This window comes from Camelus dromedarius, chromosome 21, assembly GCF_036321535.1.
Source record: "Camelus dromedarius isolate mCamDro1 chromosome 21, mCamDro1.pat, whole genome shotgun sequence".
NCBI classification, from domain to species: domain Eukaryota; kingdom Metazoa; phylum Chordata; class Mammalia; order Artiodactyla; family Camelidae; genus Camelus; species Camelus dromedarius.
Window position 1 is genome coordinate 19,832,917 of NC_087456.1, and position 23,067 is coordinate 19,855,983.

At 40.2% G+C, this 23,067-nt stretch overlaps 1 protein-coding gene across 2 annotated transcripts in view; it reads right to left on the reverse strand.

The window, feature by feature from the left end:
- SMYD3 (SET and MYND domain containing 3) overlaps window positions 1-21,166 on the reverse strand; it is a 558,077-nt gene extending 536,911 nt beyond the window's left edge. Inside the window, exons 1-2 of one of the 2 annotated variants that reach the window (XM_031438496.2) lie at window positions 20,930-21,069; window positions 3,377-3,473 (exon numbers count right to left, since the gene is read on the reverse strand). In XM_031438496.2, coding sequence (XP_031294356.1) covers window positions 3,377-3,396 — 20 coding nt within the window. In that variant the 5' untranslated portion in view covers window positions 3,397-3,473; window positions 20,930-21,069. Of the gene's footprint in view, window positions 1-3,376; window positions 3,474-20,929 lie in introns of both variants that reach the window. The other variant, XM_010992333.3, reaches the window with a different exon arrangement.
- Window positions 21,167-23,067: the final 1,901 nt, after the last annotated feature.

Below are 23,067 nucleotides of genomic sequence, written 5' to 3' on the forward strand. Positions count from 1 at the left end.
GCCTTAGAGACAAAAACAGTGTTGCAGTTTTCCAAATAACAACCTTTAAAGGAAGGAGAATCAATTTAGAGGAGCATAACTCTGTTCAAAAAGGACAGCCACTGGACCTATAAGGAAGGCAGAGGATCAAACAGTGTCGAAGATAAGAAAATAAATAAAATTATCTACCTATACTAAAAGAAAAATGAAGAAAACAGGACTTAGAACCATACTGAGAAATTTAATTTACATAAGGAAGAACAGTCAGAATTGGGATATGTGGTAGAACAAGACATAGTTCCTGCATCAGAGCTTCCAGAGGAGACAGAAAATTGTTTAATAAATAGTGGTTCAAATAATTAAATAAAATATGATGTAGTATGTGGGATAAAAGATACAAGCTATGAGAAAGTACCACTTTAAACAAACAGGATAATTGAGTAGTATGTTGACCTGCAAAAGGGAAAAGGGAAAAAATAGGAGATGCCCCCAAATACAAAAAAAATAGTTACAGGAGGTGTCAGTGTGCCATAGAAAACCACACTCAGTTTCTAACTCAGCCTCCACTTCATAGTCTTTTACCATTTCCTGTGCCTAGCAGCTACATGAATCATTTGACTGCTCAATAAATCGGTCTTCCACAAGTGCACTGCTCATTACATCCTGCTCATTAGGGGGGGGGGGGCTCTGAACTAAAATTAAATCAATGTATTTGCTCTGTGACTGATAAATTAATGATTAAAGACAGTTATTACATGGACATTTTAAAACAGACTTCTAGAATCATCTGCCAGCTTGAGTTGTATATCTTGACTAAAACCAACACAATATCATATTATAGATCTCCAATATAAAAAAGGTCAAGTTCAGGAAATTCAATCAAAAAGCAAAGTTAAGACAGACAAAAGTGAAGTTTGCTAAGAAAAAAGTCTGAGCTCATCTCAGAAAAAAAATGGTAAGGACTTTAATAAAGCTTTTATGGAGATTTGCTGGAAATACTCACATCCAAGTAAGATTTATTTGGCTCTAGGATTCTCAAACTTTAGTGTCAATAAGGCAAAGTAGGCAATGGACAGATTACAAAAGGAATGTGTCCCTATCCTGCAGGTAAACCAATCTTAAAATTTGGTGGGTACTAACATCACCCAGCTAGTTTGGTAAGAATGTAGATTACTGTGCCTAAAATACTAGATATTCTGAGGAGTGGCACAGGGAAACATTTTTTTAAATAAGCCCCACCCCCAGCTAATTCTGACAGCTGTACGTCTTGCTTTGAGAAACAGGCGATATTCCAGGTACCATGCTAGGTACTCGCGGGTGTTCTTTCATTTAACCCTCATGAAGATCACATGACGTAGGTATTACTCTTATTTATGAATGAGCAAACAGAAGAAACCCAAGGGTTAAGATGCCTAAGACTGAACAACTACAAGGAAAGAAAAAGGACAGAAGAGAAAGTTGCTTTATTAGACAGTAATTTGAGAGTAACCTAGATAAAAAAGCTGAAAATCAAAAATCCTAAAAATCATTAAAAAAAAAAATCGATCAGAGAGTGTCATTATCTTGTGTCACTCAAAGATATAGAGACATGAAAGGCCAATATTCAAAATTATAAATAACTGTTAAGTAATTATGTAAAATTACCTCTGTAGTTAGCTGTGTGTAGGCTGAGGCAGAGAGTAAAAAGCACACTGGTATGAAGTTCCCTATGTTTAAAATTTAGTTTCTTTGGGCTTGAAGTCATCTTTTACAGGTGAATGACATACTCATCTGTGAACATTTATTTTGATATAAACTTTCCAGTGACTATAGACTTATGGTTTTGATGCTAAGAATTCAGCCTGTAGCCCAAAATATACTAGCTCTCTTAACCAGTAGTATCAACTGACAGAAAGTGGTAATTAATTAAAGGAAGGAGAAAGTTTCAAAAGTACAAAGAAAATGTCTCAGGTGTTATCTGTAACACAGTGCTCTCATAACCCTGCAAATCTCACTCCCTGAGATGTTGACCAAGTACCCTTGTGTGCTCAGCACTGTGTTAGGCCCTGGAAATTCACAGAAAAATAAGATTAGGTCCCAGTCCTCAAGGGAGCTAAAACCAATGGGAAATAACAAAGTCAAATAATAGCCAAATTAAGGGCTAAATTATGGACTTACCTATGCCACAGGTCAGTGAGGGAAACCAACAAGCAGAGCAGGAAAAGAACATTCACTAAGTATGAAGGTCTATTATAGACCAAATAATTTCACGTGGGCTCTCTCTCTTCTAAGAATACCCTGAGGCAAGGTTCAAGATGAAGAAAACAAAGTTCAGAGCAATTAAGCAGCTTCCCCTCACGCACATAACCAGCAAAGATAACACAAGGGACTAGGTTAGGTTAGAAACAACCACTATTTATGTTTGATGATATGCGTCTGTCATTAAAGGGACATTTAAGGGAGACTAATATGTTAGTACTTCACAGAACAAACTGAAGTAGGCAAGATCTATGAAAAGGTGTAATCAGCTAAGAAACATTTCTAGGAACAGACGGCCCCTGACTGCCAAAGCTGGCCTGGCACCATCAGCTCTGCTATAATGTTGCTGGGAAAGGCCGACTCTCACAGCTAGATGGTGGTGTCCTCCTGCTGAACGTTAACAATTTCACAGAGCATCAGGATCAGACAAAGCTACTCTGTGGCCAGGATGGATCAAGACAAAAAACAAGACTTCTCTATAATCGTACTGAACATGGACAAATTGTGAACATTGTCCAAGCCACAAAAATGATCAAACATTCCCCATCCTGGCTAATACAGGTGACTGCTGCTTCTTTACCCATCACAGCTCTAGCCTCATTTCACGCCGTCTGCCCTCTAGGTGAGATTTATTAATCATGGAATTGCTCCCCTTCTTGACAGCACCCAATCCAGAGCGAAGCCCTGCTTCCTTGAACTCTCTCCAAATCACCTAACACAAGCCAAATCCTATAATAAATCCCTTCTAACATCCTCTCAGACACCCCACAGTTCCGCCCGCAGTGTGTGTTTTCTCACTGCAATGAGTTAACAAGCTCAACTTTGATCAACCATGAGTGTGCTCCCCGTAGTCTCTGGCTGGAGGGCACTGACTGAGATGGCAGTACTAGGCTGGTGGCAGTGGGAGTGGAGGAAAGAAAGACATTTCCAGGTAAGGATGAAAAGAACTAGCAACAGACAATTAAGGGGGAAAAAAGTCAAGACTCATACACCACTTGGAATACTGAATTATTATGAACTCAGAGTGGATCTAGTTAAAATAGTTCACTTTTTACAGACGGCATAAAAGATAAAGACAGAAAAATATTTAGTCGGCAATTTAGAGATTAAGTAATAATAATGTCTGGGTCCCACTTTCAAAGATTCTGACTTAACAGACCTGGAGTGTAGGCTGAGCATCAGGACATTACAGATGTCCCCCAGGTGGTTCCAACGTGCAGCCAGTCAAGAATCACTACTGTAGAGGGTGCTCACAGCTGGGAGAAAAAAGGAAAAGCAATGGAAAGGGTGAAAAGAGACCCAAAGAATTACTGGCGCAAAAAGCGAAAATGAAAAAACTGGCTTGAAGACCAAACAGGATTCCAAGATACAGAGTAATTAAAATGACAAAGGGGCCACTGCACTTAACAAATGATACACCAGATAGGAATGTGAAGATAGGTTTAGATGACTGGGAAACACGGTCAGCTGGTAAAGACAATATTCCGCGTTAGCAACATCTTCAAGCAGGAGACCTTCAGTCTTCTGAGGCTGCCTGCATTACAGCTACATCTACTACTACAAACAGATGTAATCGTGTACAGCCTGTTGTAATTGTGTACAAATAAGAGGTGGACTCCTCCAGCCACTTCTCCTACCTGGTGTTCCCACACTGCCACCTAGTGGGTCAGAATGGCAAGAAGCTGACTAGAACTGGAAATGATATCTAGGTCGCTGTGGACTCACTTGGTTACAAAGCAGGTGGAAAAGAACCTGAATCCAAGAGTTTGATCTCAGGGTTTTCCCGTTTATTTACAGCAGGAGGCAGACTTAAGGTACAGGGTTTCTTTTAGGGGTGATTAGAATGTTCTAAGATTGTGGTGATGGCTGCTTAACATTTTGATATACTTAATACCACTGAATTATACTTAACGCCACAGTTTAAAATGGATAAAATGGTCTTTTATGTTACTTTATGTCACTTTAAATGGATATGGTATATGAATTACATCTCAGTAGAGCTGTTATAAAAAAGGATGAAGAGGCAGGAAGTACAGAAATGATCTCGACAACTGCAGAAGTTTTTAAAGGATGTCAGAAATCATTCAATCCCTTTATTTCAAGCCCTCTTCATTTCAAAAAAGGTAAAATTGAGGCTTAGAGAATTAAATTACTTACCTTCCATAGACAGTGGAACCTAATCCCCTCAAAAGGGAACTGTTACCTTATTTAATAACCTCATCTGAAAACTGATCTTCCTTAATCCTGGTCCTCAGCAGAGTTATCTTTTGCTGCCTAATTTGTTACCTGGAGATCTCACCCACACCAGTGACTTCAAATAGCAGTACTATCATTACTATTAGTATTATAATCCAGCACTTCAAGTTCAGAACCCTGCCCTCATCCTTCACTCCTCCCTCGCCTGATAATCAGTCAACGAATGAGGTCAACTCTTCTCTCAAAAAGACTTGCTTTATTGCCAGACTCTCCATGACCCCCCTAACTCTGGCCTTCATTACTTCAAAATTAGAGTAAAAAAAATTTTCTCTTGCCTGGAATTCCCATCTTCAGTCTTTCCACATTTCTCCCCAGTCACATTTACCCAATCAGTACCCCTGCACTAATCTTCACACTGTGACTCAAAAATCTTTATGAGCTCCTTGATACCTAGAAATCAAAGCTCATATTGTTTAGCCTGACCATCAAGACCTTATGTATTCCAGAATTTATTCCAACCCTACCCCTTATAACTTTCTACACAACACACCAGTGCAGTCAAAATGGTCTGCTACGGAATCTATATGCATCTCCCCATCAGGGATTCCCCCATAATTACTGTCTATGCCACTTATGTATACTATTAACCTGTTTGCCTTTTCCTTTCCTGAAGGTTCTCAATTCACGCTATGCATCAGCTTTACCTATGGAACTTTAAAGATGTGGCCCAGACATCTGGATGTTTTTCAAAATTCCACAGGTAAATCTGTACCAAGAGTGAAAACCAATGATACAGACTTTAAGAAGGTCTTTTGTAAAATGGTTAAGTTTTCAGTACCTAAGCTGAGCATCCAACATTATACAGTCAAAAAATAAAAAATTGCCCAGAGACTGTTGCCTAAATACTCAAGCCTTCTTTTATTGATTACCTGTACAACATAAATCTTTCTAATTAACATCTATTTCCTAACAAGAGGTAAACACAGTAGCTGAAAAGTGCTAACAAGAATTAAATTTTGATATACTCATCAAATTCATTTGTGAGAAACATCACAACCATTCAAATTAAAAATTCAACTTAATACGTGCTTGTCCTACATATGACAATCATTTAAATGTGAACAGAACATGCTAATGTAATATCCAGTTTGAAATTCAACAGCAGAATTATTTATGGATAGCATTAAGTAGCTTGACTGAACCCAGCTGTGACAATCTCACCTTCGCCCTTGAATACAGAGATGCAGAGAAGGAAGTCAGTTAAGATGAAAAAGAAATATAGTAGTTGTCAACCCAGACTACACATTACAATAACCTGGGGAGCTTTAAAATTTCTGTGTTCAAGCCACACTACGAACCAATTAAAACAGAATCTCCGGTGGGACCCATGCATCACTATTTGTTAAAGCTGCTCAGGTGCTCCCAATGTATAGCCAACGTTGAGAACGTATGAATCAGAAGAGACTCTCCCACAGAGAAATGTGAAGATCAGAATTGTTTAGAGCCAAAGAGTGAAAAAGTCCCAAAAAGCAGGGAGTACTTCATAAGTAAGTTGCTTCCGCTTATTACTTCATGGATAATTTTTCTGTATTAAGGATATGTGCCTTTTTATGTTGCAAAGATTTTCCTGAGTTTCTTGGCTTTCCCATTATAAGATAGTTCTTTGACATACAGATGTTTAACTTTTATGAAGTTAAATCTGTTGATCTATCAATCTCTCTTTACCCCTCGTGCATTTTATCTTATCATTTTTGCCTCGATGGCCAACAACAGAGAACGCCATACATTATGACTCTCAACCAGAGTAATGAATAAAAAAAAGAATCAATACTAACCTAGGACTATAAATGCCTTTAAATGTTTAAAATTACACATGAATAGGCCATGTGTATAACAGTAAAATGACAACAAGCTAACTCTGAAAAGGATACCTTCTTGGTTTTACTGCATTTAAACAAGTAAAATAATGCCTTTATTCGACAATTTTTACTTATAAAAGGAAACGTCTAAGGTGTTTACCACATGGGTTATGTGCCTTTTCAGGAACTGTTCAGACACACAGCTGTGCTGCCGGGAAAGCCATTATTTCAGTTCTAAGATTAGAATGATACAAAGACAACGTTATTTCACTGTCACATTCATTGTTTTAATCCTAACAAGTAATTACTATAGCAAAAACTAGGGAAGAAATCATTTACACAAAATATTCATAGTAATAAATCCCATTATAAATAGATCAGCAAGCAAAATCTTTCCCCCAGATCACTACAAATTCAAGTTTGACTACCAGTTTCAAACATCAGTTTTTGATTAATTTTTTTTCTTGAATAGAGGTACTAGGGATTGAACCCAGGACCTCACACATGCTAAGCATGAGCTCTACCACTGAACTATACCTTCTCCCTAAGTTTTTGACTCTCAATGTGAATAACACGGTCATTATTAATAAGGCACTGTTACCATGTCAGTTTGTCCAGTGCTCTTTCATTATGGTGAGTTTTATATAGATATTTATGACAAAATTTGACCTGGGGATTTCTTTGCTTCAAATTCAAAACAAGTTATGGTAAATGTGAGAGGTCAAGGACAGTTTGGGAAGGAGGGTCATGAAGATGATCACTCAGGGATATTAAGTTTTTGGTTTTTTGTTTTTTTTAACTGAAGCAGTCAGTTGCAATAGTAGCTGAAAGCCAAGTCACTCCCTATTTGGAAAAATGTTTGTGTGCTTTTCATGACATTGTCCACCAGAGGGAGTTATCACATCTAATCAAGACTTAGTGGGGAACTCCCAGATGGATGGAAAGGAGAAATCACCTAAAACTTAATCTGCAAAAATTTTAGATGTAGCATATGTAGATTTGAAAGTAAAATAAAATTATAGAATTCCCCAAAATAATCTCAAAGGAAATATTTATTCAATAACTGGGCTGCTGGAAACTTGAAGTTTAAAAGTACTTAGAGAAATCAATTTGTCTCAGCTTAATGTAAATACCAGTGACCCAGATATCCTGAAATTATGTGCAGCAAATGTATACTCTGATTCAGTAAGTCTGTGGTACAGCATAAGACTCTGCATTGCTCACAAGCTCCCAGTTGATAATGATGCCCAGATCCACAGACCACATTTGGAGTAGGAAGAACTGAATGACGGGAACTGAATTTCCAAACCTACATGTTTAATTCACATAAAGTTAGGGAACAGACTGGTAAGGAGTGGGGCCCTAAATGTGAGATGCAAATGTCTGGGCAGATACCCATGAAACTTGGTACTCTGAACTCCTAAGTGATGCTGAACTGTCTTTAGCAGTAAAAGCACTCTGAAGAGGTTGGTCTCCCTTTGCTGAAGAAGCTGCAAAGGCCTCCCCTATGCTAAGTGCCTTTCTGAGGACTATTGATCCCCCCCAGAACTACGCTCACCACCTCTGAGAGATTCTAGGTAAGGTGAGAGTGGATACCATAATAGCAGCCAAAACAGTAACCAGAAAAATGTGAACTATGGAGATCTCTGACATAGTCTAATTAATCTAGGTGACCCTAGAACTGAAATAAATGGGCAAACTATTATAGTCTTCCTTGATTAGTGTAAGTGGAAAAGCTCTAAGTCTGGTAAACAGAAGTATGACTTCATTCATCAAAAATAAAGTGCTGTGGTCCCTCTACCAATTCCCAGATTTGAGCCATTTCACAGACCCAGAGTCCCTTGAATGAACGGAAGGTCAGGTCCCCTTGAAGAACTCTACCACACGGTCAAATATGGATAATAGAAATTTTCCTCCTAGGCTTCCCAAAAGAAAGATCTACAGTCATTCACAAGGATGACTTTGCACTAGGGAAGAGGATATAACCAGACTTTGGGGAGATTACTAGAGATTGACTCTTAACTAAAGTTAGTTACTGAAGACCCAAAATACCATTGTGGTCCAACCTCTCAGGAATACGAGCTTATGCAAGTCAGGGGAATCCATGGGGTTTGGGATCAGATTCATCTCAAAGTGGGCTTAGTAAGCCCCCAAGTCCACCCTGCATTATATTCTCCAGTTCCAGAAAGCATAGTTGGAATAGTCAACGACTGTCAGAACCCCCTCTTGTTCCCCTACCCATAGAGTGGCTATTACAGTCTAAAATAAGTCCAAGTGGAAGCCACTTGAACTGCCTTTCCCTACTCAAACAATAAACCAAAACGAACACTGCCTTTCTGGCAGGTGTAATGCTATCATCAGTGACTTGAAAATGCAAAGGCGGTGATTACTCCCACATCCTCATTTAACTTGCCTGGATGGTCAGTGTAGAAGACAGATGGATGCTGGAGAATGACAGTGGATTACAGGATATCAAAGTTATAGAATATCAAATGGAGAATGTAATTCAGCTGTAAAAAGAATGAAATCACCCAAAGATAGGTAACAGGATTTTGTTTACTCCTTTTGGGAGAGGGTTAGTAGTTCTGGTTGTGTGAAGAGTGGTGGGGTGGGAGAGCAAGCTTGCATTTGTCACTTAAGTATGGTTAAATGAGGTGTGTACAGTTGACAAGGGATGAGCTGTAGTGGCTTCTGCAGTTTATCAATGTAGCAAACTGGAACTACATTTCCCAAAATTCCCTCTCTGTATGATTCTAGGTTAAGGTTGGCCACAAAAGACACGGGTGAGATTTGGAAGGCAGAGTGCACCAAGTGTCATTATATTTTGATAGTGTGTGTAAGGTGCCAGGTACTGTTGCAACTTGTGTGCACTGTGACGATCTAATGAGTTGCCTTGTTGACCTGGGGCAGGAGCCAGGCCCTCTCCTCCTGCTGGAGATAAAGCATACTTGTACAGCCCGATAGAGCTATATCTCTCCCTGAATCTTCTCCAGAGCATGAGGCCTAGTACATGAACAGCTCTGTAGCAAACTGCATTAGCAATTTCTGCAGGCCACCACTGTCATTGAGGGGGAAGGCAGTGACACAAAGACACAGATTCCAATTGTTGTGATTAGTTCCCGCAGGATTCCAATTTGTTCTTGCTTCCTCCCACTTGATGTCAGCTCGTCTTCCTGCCAGCTCTGCTGACTTACAGTGTCTTCAGGCCCACCACATAATGCAGAAAAAATCCTAAGACTCTCCACAGAGTAAGAAAATGTCTTTGGCAGAACTCAACACCTATTCTTAATTTAAAACTCTTGAGAAAATAGAAACGGATGGGTACTTCCTTAACATGATAAAACATATGTATCTCAGTCCTAAAACTAGCATCTCAATTAATAAAGAAACTCTAATGGCCAGGAACAACACAAGAAAGCCAACTATCTCCACTACTTATGAACACTGTTCTGGAGCCATGACTCAAAGTAAATAGCCCAGAAATAACACTCAGAGGCATAAAACTTGAAAAAGAATTAGCCTAGAAAGTAATTAGTCTAGAAAGAACATTTAGAGGCATAAAAATGGAAAAAGAAGCAACATATTTGAAGATGACATAAGACTACTCCTAGAAATTAAATTACCTATAATTCTCTATAATTAAAACAGTATGGTACCTATGCATAAATAGACATAAACCAATGGAATGGAGTAGAAAGTCAAGATTTAGACCCAATTAGTATGTGATCTAGAATATAATCACCAGAGCAAATCACTGGGACAAAAATAATCTTCCTAAAAAAAAAAAAAACAGTCAGAGAAGCAAGATGGCGGAGTAGAAGGACGCTTGTAGCTCACCCTCTCCCACAAATACACCAAAACTGACATCTACGGACCTACTCAGCCAACCAGAGCACCTGCAGAACTCCGACAGAACATCACCCTCTTCGAAAGACAAAGACATCAAAAATCTGGTAGGAGAAAAGGAAAAAAGAAAGAAGAAAAAGCAAAACAGTGTGGGCCCAATTCCGCAGGGAGGGAGCAGCAAAGGAGGACTGGCGCTCGTTCGCTGGGTCTCCCCTCCCCAACAAAGAGGCCAGCGGGACGGAGGGGGAGCCTCCGAGGCTCAGATCTGCCCCAAGCACCCCTTGACCGACAGAACTGAGTTAAACAGGCACAAAGTGTCCCCGCGACACCCAGCCTGAGATGCGAGCCGGCAGCTGGGGCCGGGACAGGACAGGCGAGCCGGGCGGAGGACTGGGACGACTGCACTGACGCAGCCTTGGGGGACCGCAGGGTGCTGCACGCCGTGGCTGGGAGGGGATACAGAGCAGAACAACCTCGGTCCCCCATACACTGCGAAAAAAGCAAAGCAACAAGGCTGGTGTGCCCTGGGGGGAGGGGTGCCGTAGCCTTTGTCTCCTCAGACCTGTGCCACCATTACTGGTGCTTCTCATGAGAAGAGAGGCAGGGCGCAGCCACAGCCGCCATCTCCTCCAGTGCACAGCGCCCGGGCTGGGGCGGGGCCGAGCCCTGAATCCGCACCCGGGGGCTCCACAACCTCCTAGGCAGGACTGAGACTTGTATACAGCCCGAGGCATATAGGATCTTTCTGCAGTGGCACCTCAGAGAACTTGCACTAAGACTAACAAGGAGCTGAGATTTGGCAAGCCTGCCTTTGGAGCACCGACCTGAGGCAGAGTGGGCAGCTGCACAGGGTGAAAACACAAAGACCTCTTGATAAAATCATTAAGAGCACACCATCTCCAGGAGAACTAGATAACTGATACTCCTTACGCCACAGTGCCAGAGAGATATGAGCAATATGAAGCAGAGGAACCACTCACAATTAGAAGATCAAGAGAAATCCCCTGAAAGCACAATCAAGGAAATAGACATTGATGGCCTACTAGATCAAGATTTCAAAAAAGGACTGATCAAAGTACTGAAGGAACTAAAAGAAATAGTGTTTAGAGATATAAAATATGTCAAAAATGAAACAGAAGCTATAAAGAAGAACCAAGTAGAGTTAGTAAACTCATTTGTTGACATGAGAGCTGACCTAAAAGGCTGTACAAAGCAGGCTAGATAATGCAGAGGAACGAATAAGTGACCTAGAAGACAGGACAACAGAAAGCACCCAATCAGAACAGCTGAGAGAAAAACAAATAAAAACAATGAAAACAATATAAGGGACCTATGGGCTAATATAAAGCGTGCCAATCTATGCATAATAGGGATTCCAGAAGTGGAAGAAAGAACAAAGGGGATTGAAAAGGTATTTGAAGAAATCATGACTGAAAACTTCCCAAACCTAAAGGAATCAGATATCCAAGTACAGGAGGCTCAGAGGGTCCCAAGTAGGAAGAACCCACACGACCCACACCAAGACATATCATAATCAAGATGGCCAGAGTCAAGGATAAAGAAATGATTCTAAAGGCAGCAAGAGAATAACAAAGAATGAGTTCCAAGGGAACCCCCACAAGGCTCTCAGCTGATCTCTCTACACAAACACTACAGGCCAGAAGGGAGTGGCAAGATATATTCAAAGTCCTGAATGAAAAAAAGATGCAGCCTAGGATACTCTATCCAGCAAGGCTATCCTTTAGAAGGAGAAATAAAGAACTTCACAGACAAGCAAAAACTAAAAGAGTTTAGCAACACTAAACCCATGCTAAAAGAAATATTGACAGGCCTACTCTAAATAGAAAAGAAGCAGGATGCTACAAAAATGAGAAACTCATAACTGGAAAGGAGATAACTGCCATGAATTACAAAAAGAATAAACATAAAATTGTAAAAGAAGACATCTAAATCATTAAGAGTGGGAGAGGGAAGCAAGGAAAGCCACTGCAGAAAACAGCATGGAGATTGCTCAAAAGACTAGGAATAGACTTACCATGTGACCCAGGAATCCTGCTCCTGGGCATACATCCAGAAGGAATCCTACTTCAAAATGACATCTGCACCCCAATGTTCATAGCAGCATTATTTACAATAGCCAAGACATGAAAGCAGCCTAGATGACCATCAACAGATGACTAAATAAAGAAGTGGTATATTTATACAATGGAATACTATTCAGCCATAACAACCGACAACATAACGCCATTTGCAGCAACATGGATGTTCCTGGCGTATGTCATTCTAAGTGAAGTAAGCCAGAAAGAGAAAGAAAAATACCATATGAGATCGCCTATATGAGGAATCTAAAAAACAAAGCATAAATACAAAACAGAAACAGACTCATAGACATAGAATACAAACTTGTGGTTGCCAAGGGGGCGGGGGGTGGGAAGGGGCAGACTGGAATTTTAAAATGCAGAATAGATAAACAAGATTATACAGTATAGCACATGGGAAAATATACAAGATCTTGTGGTAGCTCATAGCGAAAAAAAAATGTGACAATGAATATATGCATGTTCATGTACGACTGAAAAATTGTGCTCTACACTAGAATTTGACACAACATTGTAAAATGACTATTACTCAATAAAAAAGTAAAAAAAAAATAAAAAATTTAAAAAGTGATTGGACAGCTGGATAGCCATTTGAAAAAGATAAAATTAGATCCATTCCTTATACCATACATAAGAATAAATTCAAATGAATCAGAGATCTAAATGTAAAGATTTAAAGTATACAAGTCCTAGAAGAAAACATGGGTGAATTACTCTATCACAAGCAAAGTTAAAAGACAAACGACAACCTGAAAATATTTGCAATACTTATCAAACATAAACAGACTAATGTATCTCTACCATATTTTTTAAAGTTTTAAATTTGGAGGGAAAAAAGAACAGAAGTCTTACAGAAAACCAGGAAAAATATATACAGACAATTCACAAAGAGATATAAACACGGCCTTTAAACATATGAAAAGATATTTAAGTTTACTGATAGTACAATTTAAACGCAAATCAAAGCTATACTGAGATACCACTTCTCACCCATTGGAGTGGCAAAAATTCAAAAGTCTGACAATACATTCAGTCTGCAAAGCTGAGGGAAACAAGCACTCTCAGACATTGCTATGGGAAATGTAAAATGGCACCACCCCACACAGGGATTTTCACTTTGAACTAGCAATCTTCTAGGAATTTACCCTGAATACACATCTGCAACAATATGAAAATACCTAAACGCAAAATTATTCATTACAGCACTATTCACAGTTGCAAAATACTGGAAATTATCTAAATGTCCAAGCATAAGAAATTAGAAACTGTGTTACATATATAAAATGCAGTATTATGGAGGTCGAAAAACAGAGTAAGATCTCTATAAATATGATATGGAATGATTTCCAGTAGATTTTTTAAGTGAAGAAAGCAAGTGCAAAAGAGCAAATGCAGTTGGCTAACTTATGTGTAAGAATGGAAAATTTTAAAGCACACAAGTATTTGCTTATATTTACAAAAAAGAAAGAGAGAAGATAAACCAGAAAACAATGAACTTGGTTACCTACTAGGGATGGGAGTAGGGAACAGTGTGAATATAGGAGGGGCTGACATTTCCCTTTTTTTATAGTGTGAGTTTTGGAAGCCTGTGAATGTTCCACATATTCAAAATACAAAATTAAATCAAAAAGGATTGGGGAGAAAAACTAAAACTGAACGCAAAGAGAAACAAATGAACTCAACTGTATTTCTAATGAATACCAATAAATACACTGAAGGTAAACAAAGAATATAAAATGAACAGTATTTAACTATATATTCTCAGTCTTTGGCAGAGTAGAGGGGAAGGGGAAACTGCAAACAAATTCTGTACTGTTTTAAATGGGATCTTTTTGATAATGATGTGAGCAAAACAATTCTGCAGCAATTTTAGATGATACACAGAGTTGAACAAATGAGTAAATAGGTTGAGGTTTTTAAAGGCCAGAGTTCTCACTGAGGAAGAAAGGATACACAATTACGGACTGAGGAAAGGCAAGAAAGAACCCTGAGGAGACAAATCTGAATTGAAAGTACTGATGTGAACTCATGACTTCTAAAATATGTGTATGTATATTTGCATGGACCCGCATAATTCCCAACTCTGTCCCCTGAAAGAGCCGAAGAACAAAGACATCCCAGTGGCAGTGAGCACATCTAGCGCTAAGACCTTGGTCTCTAATATTACTTCTCAATTAAAAAAAAAAAAAAGGAATCCTCAGAGAAATACTGATTCCAGGGTTTTGGCAGGGTGGATACAGGAATGAGTCTGGAACATTTGTTACGCCAGAAAAGGAATGAAGTGCTTATAAAACGAGAGAGAGAAAAGAAAAAAGGAAAAGAAAGAAGAAAAGGAAAAAGAGAAAAGAAGAAAAAAGGAAAGAAAAGAAAAGTTCAGGGTGTATCACAAGGACACAGGACCCACCTTGAAAGGTTTCACATTAAAAAAAACTGGGACAATTTGAGTACCAAAATAATTAGGTACATAATTAATAATAAATCATTGAAAAAATGGAAATTCATGAGTCCATACTCATAATAAAGAGATAAACAATAAGGAAGGAGGCTTACAATGTCTCCCCACAGACTGGCTGTGGGGAGCAACAGTGCACAGTGTAAAAACCGAACAACAGCTTGACTGGGTGATCACCTGAACACCATCAATGGAAGGACCATGTAAACCTCCAGATGTGATACCCCAAATAAGGAATGTTCTGTTAAAAAGAAAAAAAGTCAGTGTTAGATATGATAAAGAAAAACTGTAGGAATATTCCAGATTTAAGGCGGCCAAAGACACGACACTTAAATGCAATACTGGACCCCAGAAGGGACCCTATACTGAAAGGAATAAAACATGCTATACAGAGCATTATTGGGTCACTTGACAAAACTGAAATACAGATAATATTGTAGCAATGTTAAACTTACTGAAGCTTATATGTATGATAGCATCCTTATTCCCTGAATGCACAAATTAAAGTGTTTACGAATATATGGAACCAGGATATAAGGGCCAGGATATATGGAATTTACATATTCAGAAAGAAGAAAGTGTGGGTGGTGGACAAAGACAGGGGCTCAAGAGAGGATGGAAAGGAGAGAGTGTGCAAATGAGGTCAAATGTTATCTTAATCTGGGTAAAGGGTACACTGATTTTTGGGGTACTATTCTTGTTCTTGCCATTTTTCTATAAATATGAAATAATTTCAAATAAATGTTTTTTAATGTTTTAAATTATGCTGGGAAGGGGTTAGACTGTTTTTCAATGAATGTAGCTAGACAAGCACATAACTACTTCAGACACCAAAATGATGGTACATCTAAAGGTACATGTTCAAAATGATCTTTAAAATAACTCCAGGTACTCATTTCATATTTTCTGCACACATAATACTAAAACTAACTTCCAGTCCAAGATACATAAAAGAGTAGACAGGAACTCAGGAATCATTTAAACATTTGATTATGTGTGTGTAGTCTCTAATTCCTTTTCACCTTACTCAGTGCTATTTCAGGATGCTCAGAATATCTACTGGGTAAGTGCTTATGTGAGTACTCAGTGGGCTGTAAGTTTACCCCTTCATTTCTTTGCTCCTCATGTGTGACCAGCGGATGAGCAGCTTTCACACCAACGAGGAGTTTGTTAGAAATGCAGAATCTCACACCCAAGCCAGACCTTTTTGAATCAGAAGCTGCACTTTAACAAGATCTTCTGGTGATTCTTACGCACATTAAAGGTAAAAAAAGGACTCCTTTAAATGACTTAACAGGGATTTACTTCTAGCTCCTACTAAATCTGGTGCACACAGGGCAATTCCCCAGAGCAGCACTCTCCTCTGCCATGACTCATCCTTCTTGTTTTCTCTACTTCAACTCTCGGCCTCCACAGCTATCAAGGCAAGGTTAAGAAGGGAGCAGGCAATATGGTACTGGATATTTTATGGTAGACCTGAAAATGGCTGTGTAACCTCTAGCCCACACTCCACTAGCCAAAACTGAGTCACAGGGCCCCAGTCCAACTGCAAGAAGGCTTGGAAATGTAGTCATCTTGTGTGCCCTCTGAGGAAAATGAATAAAGTGTATCAATGGATACCGTAATGTCTCAGACACACCAAGGAAAAGCTGAATAACCAACCAGGCTTGAGCAAAGTCAGAACAAGGAGCATTATAAAGACCACTATCAGAAGTTCTACTTCTCTCAGTTCAAATTCTAATGCCAATGGCCAAACAGTGAACTGGCTTACCTTTTATCAAGAGGTTCAGGAGGTCCTGGGTTCAATCCCCAGTACCTCCATTAAAAAAAAAAAAAAATCCAAAAAAAAAAAAAAACTCTTTAAAAAAAAGAGGCTCACACTTGGTCTAATCAGTTGGCAAGTCAAAAAAATAAATAAATAAAATAAAATAAAAAAAGGAAAAGACAGATGTAAACTGGCAAGCATTTCAAAGGCATCTTCACCCAAACAGCACCACTCTTATATTCAGTTCTAAATGAAACACTTTCTCAAAGTTTATTCTTATCTCTAACTACAAAAAATGACAGAAGCTTTGAAAAAAACAAAATATATAAAGTACAAAGGGGTATCCTCCCAACTCCAAGTCCCATTCTCCAGAAATAATCATATTAGAATTCTGGAGTGTTCTTCTAGATCTTTTCACATATATTCAAAGATTTTATTTAAAATGCATACATTGTTCTACAACTTTATTCACTCAGTAACGTGTCACTGACATCCATCCACACGTGTATAAACAGACCCACTTTCATCTTCATAGCTACATGGTACTCTACAACATGGCTACACCATAATTTTACCAGTTCCTTTACATGGACATTAAAACTTTCTTTTTAAAATTACCAAAATGCTATGCCAAGTATACTTGTGCATTATTTTTAAGAGCTGTAAAGGGGTCCTGTGACTGAAGTTTGACAACTACTGACCTATGAAATCAGCTACCTCAAATGATGACATAAGTCAAGAGCAGTCAAACCACTGGTACTAGCCCGCTGCTTCAATTCTCTTTCTGTGAAGGTCAGAGGCCACCTTGTGAGGAATACAATGGCTTTACAGGAGGTTTCAGTAGGTCTCAGAGATGGTAGTACAGATAGAAAAGACAAATCCAAGTAGAAGAAAAAAATGAGTATTCCAATGAGAGCAAATCAGTGATTCTTCCATGACAAAAGGGTCTAGAACAAAAACCTGACACAGTTGGCTGGCTGGCTGTTCCCAATCATGTGTCGCCATTCCAGGGACTCAGGATCCCTTATTACTGGTAGCAAACTGCGAACTCTGTACCAAAAGAAGCCACAATGGCCGTGGTGAGAGCAAGTCTGCACTGTTGAGTTCTGGGCACCAGCCTCCATCCCTATCCCCATGGTTGCTCTGTTCTTGAGCCCTTGAACAAGCACCAGGCTGTCTGAAGGAGAACTTACTACTTTCCACAAAACAGCACATCCTGTCTGATTAACAACGTCCTCTGTTGCGGCTCTCACATGGACCAAAAGTTTTCAGCCTCAGGGCTCTCCATACAGCCCTTTCCCAAACCTCCCTGCAGAAGAAAAGGAAGAAGCAAAAGAAGCAAGAATCACATAACTCCCACTTAGAGAAAAAAATGGAAGTCACATGCATAGAGTCCTTTCCCAACCCACATCATTATCAATCCTTCTTCTGTATTTTATTCTAAGTCGTTAACCCTCCAGTAAACCCACTAGCCATTGCCCAGGAATCTGCAAATCCTGATTTCCAGACAGCTCTGAAGGTTTTACCCTTTGAGAGGACTGCACTAGTCTTTCGAAATTCAGAGCTCAACCCCCCAGGAAAAGTCTGTGACATTAGAGCAGTTCACTTGCACCTGGTGCTGGTAAATTTCACAAAATCAACTGTAAACCCAAACAATGCCTTTTATTCACTATTTGAACAGAAGTGAGGGCCTCTCAGTCTCCACTTGGCTCTTTCTAGTCAGCCCTTAAACCCTGGGTTAGAAAGCCAATGTGAGAATTCTGCTTTTGTTGAAACTATTCATTCCAATGCCTAACATTCCTGGTAGCGTCGCTTATTTAGATGATTCATCTAACACCTCAGCTTCTCAGTTTCCAGATCATTTCAACATTTCTTTTCTTATTCCCTACCTCAGCCACTTTCTGCCCTACTCTAAACCCTGCTGCACCAAATTATACACTACTTGTATGGCATCAACTCATCCCACCCTCTGACTACTCCACCATTTCTTTGAGCGCATCAGGTCCTCTAATCCACTGATTCTATCACATTTCACTGTCCATCACCTTCCTCATGACCTCAGTGCCTACCTGAGAAATATGGTCTATGATTACACCCATCCTTGCCCCTCAACTTCAACTTCCTTCTGCCTCTCTCCATCCATCATACTAAGTGGGCAGTCCTCAGTAAACCCAATTCTCACAAACAGATGACCGCTGGGAGAGAAAAAAAGCACTACCCTGCTACCTGCTCCCACTTTAAATAAATAAACACAAGTTTTAAGTGGACCCTCAGCACTTCTCAGCAATCCTACAATATCTTACCATGCATTTCACTTTTCTCTCCTAAAAGAATATTTCAAACCTTTTCCTAAGACTGTGTCACTCAGCAGCCACTTCCCTAGTTGTCCTCAAATTCTGCAATCACTTCTGTTACCTCCTCCAGCAAATCTTCTTCTTGCAGGTAGTGACTTAAACTCAACCAATCCAGGACACCCACTGAGAACTCTGAATCAGAGCTAACATCACAAAGAAGCATGGTTGAGAAAGCAACTTCCCAGCAATACTGCGTTTCCTAAGCAGTAGTGGCAGCAGCAGTGGGGGCAAATATAGCAGAAGCAGTAAGGTCCAGTGTCATGGTACTGGTGGTACCTGCTGCAGAACCGAGCATCACCAGGTAAGCATCAGGAGTGCTGCACTCCCCAGGTCCCAACCTCAACTATTTCTAAAGTGCGATTCTACCTGTGGAATCCTCCTTGGTTTCTGCCCATTTTCAGAGTCCGGCTTCCTCCAGACTTTAAAACAATGCTGAAAACTCCCTAATACTCTTTCATGAAATTCCTTTTACTTAAATCATTACAGTTCTTGCTAACAAGAAAAATGAGTGATAGCAGTAATGAAATACTACAGTAAATCAAGAAGCATCCAACACACAAAGGGCTGGGTTTGTGCAGTCTATTTTGGAAAACGAACAATAGCATGTGTCTTATGACTCAAGTTCAGCTCCCACAATTCAATCAATTTGTTATCGTGTATTCATTACAAAACTTCTGTATTCCAACTACTAAATAACTTGGCAGTCTGGTTTTATCTGCAAGATGACTCCCATTTTCTTCATCAGTTAATGTTACAGGACTCAAGAAACTGCAAGTTCTCTGTTTTGGACTATATTCACACTCTAGATACACCCCTCAAAGCATTTATCAGGATGAAGAGCCCAGCTTTCTCTAATTTGCTTTAATGAGAATCAAATATCTATAACTTTCAATGTCGAGGCCTTCAGCATTTCATTCCTTGAAAGAAATGGATTGTTTTCAGCCACAGTTTAGAAAAACTTCGAGGTGTTATCTCCTCAACGGGCTTTTTTGTTGTTGCTGTTATTACCTCAGGAAGCAACAAATACAATTAAGTAACTTTAAAATACGAAATTAAATAAATTCTATTATGTACCAAATAAGAACATAGTAATATTAATAGTCAAGCTACTGAGTTGATCTTTGCACTTACCCCCGCACCTCCATTCACCCCTAATCCCGAGTTAACAGGTCTGCAAGATCAGTCATGGAAAAAATCATCCCACCCATCTCAGAACTCTTCCTTGACATATAAGAGGAGCTTAATATCATTTGTTGCTTGAATGCAATTCCTATGATTGTGCATATGTACTACATATTTCCACAAATTGCTTTTGCATAGCACTTACCATGGGCCTAGTGTTTCCAGACTTATAAAAACACTTTCACGTGATTTCTTGCTTCTGTATAGGTGGTTAAAAGTTAGATCTGCCCGCAGAGCCATTAAATACAAAGCACACCATGGAACCTCAATAACTTTTGATCCTACAGCACAGTATTGCATCTCTATTTGAGCCCTTCTCACACACTGTAACTAATTCTTTCTCACTTATCTGCCCCTTAAGAATTCTTAGGGATGTCCCGTTCATCTTCGTATCCCCAAGCCAAATAGAACCTGGACTGCGAAGTCATCCGTAACACCAAGATTCTTTGGCGTCCTGCAAGCCCGGTTCTCACCTGGGCGGCCTCACCTGAACCTAATTTACATTATCCCTATTCCCACTCCCCTCCTCCCCCGCCAACTGTGATTTTCACAGCTGCAACAAATGAAGCTTGTTGCCCAGGGCACAGAGTTTTTTGTTCCCCAGTAAAATTACCCAAGGCCGAACGCTTCCCCTTAATTCTGCTCCACCGGCTCTCCTCAATACCTACTGCAAGGAAGTGGGGTGGTAGAGGGTCCAGCTCCGCAGGGCAGAGTTGCAGAGACTGAGACCGGGGTCCCTTCAACCAGCGCCGCGGCAGCCCAGGGGACGGCCAGGCGGAGTCCGCCGAGAGCCGCGCGTCTGGGGGAGTGTGGGGCTAGGCACCCGGACAGCACACCGGGACCCTGTGGCAGTCACCACCAGGGAGAAACCCGGGGAGGAATGCCCCCTTCCCACGCCCTCAGCACCCCGGACCCCCCACTGCTCCGGGCTCAGGTGGGCGAGGATGCTCCGTACATACCCGAGGAGGCAGCGGTCGCAGACAACGCCACGACTTCCCTTACAAACTGTGTACGCCAGAGGATCCGAGCGGAAGAGCAGCTCTCCGGGACGCAGCGACGCCAAAGCGCGCAGCCCGTTTCCCCTGTCGGTGGTGCTGAACTTCTCCACCTTCGGCTCCATCCTCTTAGAGCCCAGCACCTCAGGCGTCTGCCGCGTCCCGCAGCCGGCGTCTTCACGGGCTGCCAGGAGCCGCGCGCCTGCGCCCTGCGCGCACGTACGCCCAAGGGGCGGGGCGGGCGCGCTGGGCCTCTGAGCATGCCCAGATGGAGGCCCGCGGGAGTCCGCGCGGGCGCTTGCGAGGACTCTGGCTGTTTCTCGGGCTTCCTCTGACGCGCCTGCCTAAGGCTGCTGTGCGAAGAGTGGCGGTGTTTTTTCTTTCCCCTCCAGCATTTTATTATGACAGTTGTAATGCAGGTGGAAAGTTGAAATCACAGTGCAGTGAACACCTGTATATCCTCCATCTAGATCAAACTATTCTTAGCATTATGCCGTTTCTGCTCATTTTCTTCTTGTATGTGTGTGTGCGTGTGTGTATAATTTGCTGAACCACCTGAAAGTAAGTTGTGTTGAACCATTTGAAAGTTGCAAACATCATAACACATCACAACTAATACTTTACAACACAACGTATCATAATTAAAACCATAACATACATTTTCTCAGAATAAGGGCACTATCCTACAAAACTACAATATCATCTAAGAAAATCATTGTGTAATAGTAAGCAAAAAAATACTCATTTAAGAATGGCTTTGGTAACTTATAAAGGGGGGGGGGTGTCCAGTCGAAGGTCATGCATTTTCTTTTTCATGACATTGATTCTTTAAAGATTCCAAGCTTGCAAAATGTTCCACATTTTGTATTTGCCAATTGGTTTCTCCTGGTGTCATTTCACTTATTCTTGGATTCCTTGTATTTCCTGTAAACTTCAGGCTAGATCTAGATGCTAGAATGTAGAGGTTTAATTTGATTCAAGTTCGATTTTTTTTTTAGCAAAAACACGCTGCAGATTACATTGTTCACTTCATAATGCTTCAGATCATACCTGAGTGTGCATATTGTCTGGTGTCCACTGTTAATAAAACTAAATTTGATCGGTTGGTTAAACTAGTGGCTACTAAAATTCTTCATTGTAAACTTACTTCTTGCAATTAGTAGTTAATCTGTGAGGTGATATTCTGGCACTGTAAGAGTAGCCTAATTCTCACAACCTGGAAAGGCAGACTTTTGGCACTTCCTGAAGTAGTCTAGAAGTAGTTGTGGTGTAGTGGAAAGAGTAGTGGGTGAGGATTTCAAAGAAACAGATTTGAGTCCCAATTCTGCTGTGTGACCTTCGGCAATTTTTCCAAGCCTGTTTATTAACTTTATAATGAAGATAATAATACCTTACAGAGAGATGACAATATATCCTATGAAAGTATTCTGAAAAAATTTTAAGTAACCATACAAATGTAATGAATCATTATTCTGACTTAAAGCTTTTAAGTGTGTAAGTATAGAATAATTCCTGAGCATTCACCAATATTTCTAGTATAATCTCATACTAGGGCTCAGCATTAAGCATAACACATAGAAGGAACTCAAAAATTGTTTACTGAACTAAATAACATGTCCTAAGGAGTTCCAGAGAACCAGAGTCTAATTCTACCATAGAATATCCCCAAGTACTAAAGAGTGTGAAAAGAGTTTTCATGGAAAACATTATGCTAGACTCCATACTCACAGATGAGATGACCCAGCGGTTCCAGCTAGCCAGACATGACCCATTTCCTCTAAAGTATTTCTTCTTCTCCCTCCCCAGACCCAGAAAGCCAACTGCCCAGGTCTTAGAAGAATGTCTCACTCCTGCACTCTAACTTTCTCCTAGTCCGTGTACCTATATGTTTCTCATTTCCCACTGGTTGGAACTTGGCTGTAGGGCTGGTAGTGAGCCATCTCCTGCCATAAAGAAAAAAGCAATATCCCAGAAATTTATGAAAATGGAAGAGTCCTACACCCCTGATTGTTTAGTTGGTTGGACATTTCTGTGGGAGAGACAGCTTGTTTAAATAACTCTTATTTTGGCCTGTGTTAAAGAAACAGTACCAATGTCATCAT